This window comes from Stomoxys calcitrans, chromosome 3 (genome assembly GCF_963082655.1).
Source record: "Stomoxys calcitrans chromosome 3, idStoCalc2.1, whole genome shotgun sequence".
Lineage (NCBI taxonomy): Eukaryota > Metazoa > Arthropoda > Insecta > Diptera > Muscidae > Stomoxys > Stomoxys calcitrans.
This window is the reverse complement of record NC_081554.1, coordinates 25906605-25914001: the sequence shown is the minus strand read 5'-3', so window position 1 is coordinate 25914001 and position 7397 is coordinate 25906605. Positions and strand designations below refer to the sequence as shown.

Genomic DNA, 7397 nt, shown 5'->3' with positions numbered 1-7397 from the left:
AACTAATGATTTTTTTTGTAGTATTATTGGTTTGATGCCGCCTGTGAATGTGCCAAACGAAATATGACTCTAATCACAATTGATAGCCAGCACAAGGAAGTGCAGATTTATAGGCTGCTGGAGAGCATAGGTTAAGTACAACAATGCTACATCTCATTTGTGAAGAACTAATTTTATGCTTCTACAGGTTTCGGGGGCTTTCAGTTTTATACTGGAGCCAACAATATTGCAAATATGCACAACTACAAGTGGTTGTCCACAGAGAATTTTATTGAATATTCGAATTGGATATCTGGGGAACCTAAATACGGAGATTTATACTGCTTGGTCATAGATTCTGAATCCAAGTGGTTCACCTTTAAATGCGGTTTTAAGAGTTTTTTCATATGCGAAGAAAATGCGTATCTTCAACAAACAAATGCAGATGAAAGCAAAGACTTATTATTCGATTTCCATCAGCAACTAAAGAGCGAATGCGAAGCGTCTTCAAGCCACGATCTACAAGATCGACTAATAAAGCTTTTGAAAAGCGATACCATTATAAGCTATGTTGGTGAAGTAAAAAAAAATCTACAAATAGAAAATGAAAATTTTAAACTGCAATTAAATCACACGCTTACAGCCGTTGAGAATACAACAAAACAACTGGGCGAAATACAAGAATTTTTGGTAACAAATGTGACAAAAGAAGCACAGCAATCAGCAGGAATGCTGGAAGATTTCATTCGACAGGAGAGAGAAAAGCTTGAGGAATCACAAGAACTCTTGTTTGGTAATTTGACCAAAGAAGCACAGCATTCCGTGCGATTGGCAGAGCTAATACAAGAAGAGAAAAAACTGCGGGAGGAAATTCAACAACGTTTGGAAATGCATTTGAACGGTGAAGCACAAAATTCGGCACGAATGATGGAAGAGCTGGTTGAAGAAGTGAACGAAATGAGACACAGTTTGGCCAAAGATGTATTTAAAACCGCACTGATAGAACAGTTAATGCTACAACAGAAAACACAGTTGGAGGAAAATCAAAAAGTTTTGGAAATCCAATTGACTGTGGAAACACAAAATTTGGCGCGAATGGTGGAAGAGCTGGTTCAAGAAGTGGACGAAATGCGCAACAATTTGGCCAAAGAAGCACATAACATCGCACGATTGCAAGAGTTAATTCTACAACAGACAAAACAGCTGGAGGATAATCAAAAACTTTGGGATAAACATTTGACCGAAGACACACAAAATTCGACACAGAGAGTGGAAGAGCTGGTTCAAGAAGTGAACGAAATGCGCCACAATTTGACCAAAGAAGCACAGCATTCCGCACGCCTATATCAACAACAACATAAACAGCTGGAGGAAAATCTAAAACTCTTGGAAAAACGTTTAAACGAAGCAGCACATACATCGGTACGAATGGTGGAAGGGCTTGCTCAAGAAGTGAACGAAATGCGCCACAATATGTCCACACAATTGACCAAAGAAGCACAGAATTCCACACGGCTGGAAGAGTTAATTCAACAGCAGAAAACAGAGTTTGAGGAAAATCAAAAACTTTTGGAAAACCATTTGATCGATGAAGCACATAATTCGGGACACAAGATAAACGAATTGGCACAAGAAATCAAAGAAATACGCAATGAACTTAGGAATTTTCATACATTCCAGAACGTTGCTGAAAGGCAATTTGCATTCATTGATTCGCTAAATCTTAAGGAAAACTTTAATGCCACTTCCTATACGGCTAATTTAAAGTCTAAAAACGATCACATTGAAGATCTCAGAAAAACCATCAAGCAGTTAGAAAGTCGTTTGGCCGAGTATGGAAAATCACAAAATTGTACTGCTCCAAAGAACTTTTATTTTGTACAGCGTGGTCAACCATAAGGCAACGAATGGATCAAAGATTTAAAAAAAACTTTTTAAATATAGCTATTTTTGAGCTGTCTTGGCTATACAATTGTACAAATCCTCTCATTAATATTCAATAAATGTAGTGAGCAATGCTAAATAGGGATATTTGCCTACTTTTTACTCGCATCACCACAGCATGGGGGATATAGGCAAAATGCAAATTGCAAATTTAGCCCATGAATAAAGAAACAAGGGCAAACTTCTTACATATCCATGAGTGCAGTCCGATTCAAGGGACCTCCTTTTATATAGCCGAGTCCGAACCGCGTGCCGCAGAGCGACACCTCTTTGGAGAAATGTTTTGCATGGCTTAGTACCTCACAAATGTTGCCAGCATTAGGAGGGGCAAACCAACACTGAAAGTTTTTTCTGATGGTCTCGCCAGGATTTGAACCCAGGCGTTCAGCGTTATGGAAAACAGACGTGATTGCTATACCAGCAAGTGAGTATGATTTGAGTTTTGGGGAAGGGCGGTGCCAAATGTTGAGATCAGTTCGTGGTCTAATCCTAAATACCTTTCATTTGAGCCTTATAATTCCGTAGTCGGCAAACATATCCGGTTTGGAGAGTGTTTTGGGAGATGGGGCGGTCACTCAGTGACTTGACCCTGAAAATATATATCAGTGTTCTATTCTAGAATACCTCTTATTTGAGCCCCATATTGTAATGTTGCTGGCCATACATTATATTTGGGTGGTGTTATGGGGGTGGGGTAGTCCAAAAGACAATTCTTCCCGAATATTGGCATCATATTCGTGCTTTACTCCCAAAGACCTTTTATTTGAGCCCCATATTGCTGTGGTGGTAAATTTAGCCGTTTTGAGGGACGTTTTTGGTGAGGGGCAGCCCCCCCCCCCTCCCCAAACACTTGGCCCCACATTTGCATATCAGATTCGTATTCTACTCGCATACAGCTTTCATTTGAGTCCCATATAGGGTGTTTTGGGGGTTGGGGTGGTCCCCCAAACACTTGGTCCTACAATTGGATATCAGATACGTTTTGAAAACTTAAATACCTTTCATTTGAGTCCCATATTGTCGTGATTGGTCTATATATATATATGGTAGGTTTTGGGGGTGGGGCGGCCCCCCTAGAACCCCATCTGAAATTTGAGCTACCAATTTTTTATTTTAGGCTACTATAAGAGAGCACACATTTTGCTTAAATCGCACCACTCATCTCCGAGATCTGGCGTTTCTGAAAATCAAGGTAAGTGGGAGGGACTAGTCCGAACCATATTTGGGTCCTGTGTTAAGAGGCTCAGAACAACTCACTGTTTTGAAATCGGTTAAAAATAAAGCTTTTATGGGCTTCAAACCCTTTAACGGCAGATCGGTCTATATGGCAGCTATATTTAAATATAGCCCCGTTTGAACCATATTTTAGTCAGATGTCAAGAGGCTTTAGATAACTCACTGATGCGAATTTCAACGAAATCGGTTAAAAAAGTGAAGCTTTTATGGGCTTTTGACACTTTATCGGCAAATCGGTCTATATGACAGCTATATATTTGAATCAGATGCCGGGAGGCTTATGACAACTCACTGTTTCAAATTTCAAACGAAAACGGGTAAAAAATAAAGATTTTATGGGCTTATCATGGGTCTTATCGGCAGATCGGTGTATGTGGCAGCTATATCTAAGTATAGTCCGATTTCGCCCATTCAAGAACTTAACCTGTGTGCAGCAAAAACACAGCGCAATACCTCAATTTATAAAGTCTGTACAGTGATTACAACAGACGGACGGACAGACACACGGACATCGTTTAATCGCCTTAGAATTTTATGACGATCCGAAATGTATATAATTTGTAGGGACGGAAATGGATATTTCGATGTGCTGCAAAAGGAATGACTAAATGAATATAACCCCTATTCTATGGTGGTGGGTATAAAAAAGCCAAACTCGAATATAGGTACAAACAAAATTTGAAAATATCAGTTATTTTTATACGCTGTACCATAGGATGGGGGTATACTAATTTCGTCATTTTGTTTGTAACACCTCGAAATATGCGTCTAATACCCCATAAAGTATATTTTAGATCGTCATGACATTTTAATTCGATTTAGCCATGTCCGTCCGTCTGTCAGTCCGTCCATCTGTCTGTACGACCGTCTGTCCGTCCGTCTGTGCATCTTTCCGTCTGTCCGACCGTCTGTCTGTTCGTCCGTCCGTCCGTCAGTCCGTCCGTCTGTCCGTCCGTCTGTCCGTCCGTCTGTCCGTCCGTCTTTCCGTCCGTCTGTCCGTCCGTCCGTCTGTCCGACCGTCTGTCCGTCCATCTGTCCGTCCGTCTGTCCGTCCGTCTGTCCGTCCATCTGTCCGTCCGTATGTCCGTTCGTCCGTCTGTCGAAAGCACGCTAACTTTCGAAGGAGTAAAGCTAACCGCTTGAAATTTTGCACAAATACTTCTTATTAGTGTAGGTCGGTTGGGATTGTAAATGGGCTATATCGGTCCACGTTTTGATATAGCTGCCATATAAACCGAATTTGGGTCTTGACTTCTTGAGCCTCTACAGGGAGCAATTCCTACCCGATTTGGCCGAAATTTTGCATGACGTGATTTGCTATGACTTCCAACAACTTTATTAAGAATGGTTCAAATCGGTTTATAACCTGATATAGCTGCCATATAAACCGATCTGGGGTCTTGACTTCTTGAGCATCTGGAGGGCGCAATTCCTATCCGATTTGGCTGGAATTTTGCATAAGGTGTTTTGTTATGACTTTCAACAACTGTGCTAAGAATAGTGCAAATCGGTCCATAACTTGCTATAGCTGTCATATAAACCGATCTGGGGTCTTGACTTTTTGAGCCTCTAGAGGGCGCTATTCCTATCCGATTTGGTTGAAATATTGCATGAAGTGTTTTGTTATGACTTTCAGCAACTGTATTAAGAATATTTTAAATCGGTCCATAACCTGATATAGCTGCCATATAAACCGATCTTGTATCCTGATTTCTTGAGCCACTAGAGGGAGCAATTCTCATCCGATTAGGCTGAAATTTTGCATGAGGTGTTTTGTTATGACTTTCAACAACTGTGCTTCGTATGGCGCAAATCGGTTCATAACCTGATATAGCTGCCATATTAACCGGTCTGGGTTCTTGACTTCTTGAGCCACTAGAGGACGCAATTATTATCCGATTTAGCTGAAATTTTGTACAACTGCTTCCCTTGTGACCTTTAGCATACATGTCGAATATGGCATGAATCGGTCTATAGCCTAATACAGCTCCCCTATAAACCGATCTCCCTGTTTTACTTCTTCAGCCCCTAAAGTGCGTAATTCTTACCAAATTTGGCTGAAATTTTACACAATGACTTCTACTATGGTCTCCAATCTTCAGTTCAATTATGGAGCGAAATGAACCATAACTTGATATTGTTCCAATAACATAGCAATTCTTTTCTTTTATCTTTTGTTTACCTAAAAAGACATACCGTGGGAAGAGCTCGCCAAGGATGCGATCCTTGGTGGAGGGTATATAAGTTTCGGCCCCACTTGGTTACTTGATTTATTACTGATCTCAAAATATGTGCAAGATTTCATCAAAATCGGCTTTGTTTTGGATATAGCTACCATATATTTTTATCGCCGGATTTGCACTTGAAAGGCCACATTAACCACAATTTTCAACCGAATCGTTTTGCTTGCTCCTTATCGCCCGATGGCTGGCAATTATCAGAATATTTGCATTTTAACCGCAACCTAGTTTGTTTTGTTGAATATGATAACTCTGCTTTACGTGTCTGACTTAAAATTTAATAACGAATAGTTTCGAAATAAAGCAAAAGCCTGCCATACGGATAGCATCGCGATGAAAGGAAGTTTATACTGGTCTCTGCTTACTTTGGCTACACTTTTTGGTGCAAGTGGTGGCCATTATTACGAAACTGAAGATGGAAGTCCAGTGTTTGTTGGAGATCATTATGGGGTATCTTTACCATGGAAAGTCTAAGTATTTCAAACTCTTTATGCTATTGTTTTTCTTTGAAATTTTTCTGTCGGTACATTGGTTTGATGCTGCCTGTGTATGTGCTCAACGGGAAATGGTTCTAATCACAATTGATAGCGAGAAAAAGGAAAACCAGATAAAGCGTTTGCTGACCAAAATCGGTTAAGTGCAATTACCTGAAAAGGGCCCAGTCCCATTTGCGTCTACTAATTTATGTAATTTCTTCTATAGGTACATCTGAGACGATTTGGACTGGTGGCAACAATTTAGCAAATGCGAAACATTTCAAATGGCTATCAACAGGAAATCTAATTGAGTATTCGAATTGGTCATTTAAGAGTCCCACATATTACGATGATAACTGCATTAGCATAGATTCGGCAGATAATTGGAAACACTCTCTTTGCGATAACAAGTATTGGTTTATGTGCGAACAAAGAAATGCAGAGCAAAACGAAGACCTATTATTCTATGTCCATCAACAAATGAAAAACGAATGCAAATTGAATCGAAAAGACGATCTACAACTTCGACTTAAGAGAGTATTGCTGTTCTATTCCAATATGATAAACATTAATAAGACCCTCCAGGGCAATGTGGACCAAGTAAAAGCTCTGCAAATAGAAAACGAAAAACTTAAACTGCAATTGAATCAAACGCTTATAGACGTTAGGAATACAACAGAACAGCTGGCCGAAACACAAGGACGTTTGAAAACAAATTTGAATTCGGCAGAAGTACAACATTTGACCAATGAAAAACCAAATTCGGCATTGGAGATGGAAGAGTTGGTTCAAGAAGTGAAAGCATTGCGAAAGGAAATGAACAATTTTAAAGAATTTCAGAATGGTGCTGAATATCAATTAACACTATTCGATAGCCTTAACCTTCGGGATTGGTTCAATTCCACTTCCAGTTTGGCTCATTTAAAGTCTAAAAACGATCACATTGAAGATCTCAGGAAATCCATCAATCACTTGGAAAATCGTTTGGCTAAATGTGAAAGCCCAGAGTATCGTAATGCAACAAATTAATCAATAGTTTCAGAATCTCTAACAATTTGTAGTTTGTTGAAAAAATTTTTAATAAACGTATGTACCATATAAATAGTCTAATGTGAGATGCCTTCTCTCAAATTACATTATCAATATAAACAATATATAAGTTCGGCCGGGCCGTACTTTGGATATCCACCAATTCCGGTATAAATGTAAACCACCTTCCTTCAAAATCCGGTGAAAATTACATACCTTATGTCCCATAGCAGTTATATCGAAATATGTTCCGATTTGGACCAAATACTAATCGGTACAAGTCATTGTTCAATTTTGTATAACAAAATATTGGTCTTTTTAGTAGCTATATCTAAAAATAAACTGATCTGAACCAAATACGACACAGATGTCGAAAACCCTAATATAAGTCAATGTGTCAAATTTCAGTGAAATCGGATTAAAAATGCGCCTTTAATGGGGCCAAGACTTTAAATCGAGAAATCGGTCTATATAGCAGCTATATACAAATCTG

General features: G+C 39.3%; 2 protein-coding genes across 3 annotated transcripts in view; both read left to right on the top strand.

Moving 5' to 3' along the window:
• LOC106084889 (uncharacterized) overlaps positions 1-1937 on the top strand; it is a 2427-nt gene extending 490 nt beyond the window's left edge. Inside the window, exons 2-3 of the mRNA XM_013248838.2 lie at positions 22-130; positions 188-1937. Of these exons, the coding sequence (XP_013104292.2) occupies positions 22-130; positions 188-1878 (1800 nt within the window). The 3' untranslated portion in view covers positions 1879-1937. The remainder of the gene's footprint in view (positions 1-21; positions 131-187) is intronic.
• A 3762-nt stretch (positions 1938-5699) lies between these two features.
• LOC106090529 (uncharacterized) lies at positions 5700-6977 on the top strand. Of its 2 annotated transcripts, none has more exons than XM_013256756.2 (3): positions 5700-5849; positions 5920-6031; positions 6102-6977. In XM_013256756.2, exons 1-3 carry the CDS (start codon positions 5733-5735, stop codon positions 6902-6904), a joined length of 1032 nt encoding a protein of 343 aa, XP_013112210.2. In that variant the 5' UTR covers positions 5700-5732; the 3' UTR covers positions 6905-6977. The 2 variants fall into 2 exon arrangements, with proteins under 2 accessions (XP_013112210.2, XP_059221279.1); XM_059365296.1 differs by having other exon boundaries at positions 5725-5849; positions 5988-6031.
• Positions 6978-7397: the final 420 nt, after the last annotated feature.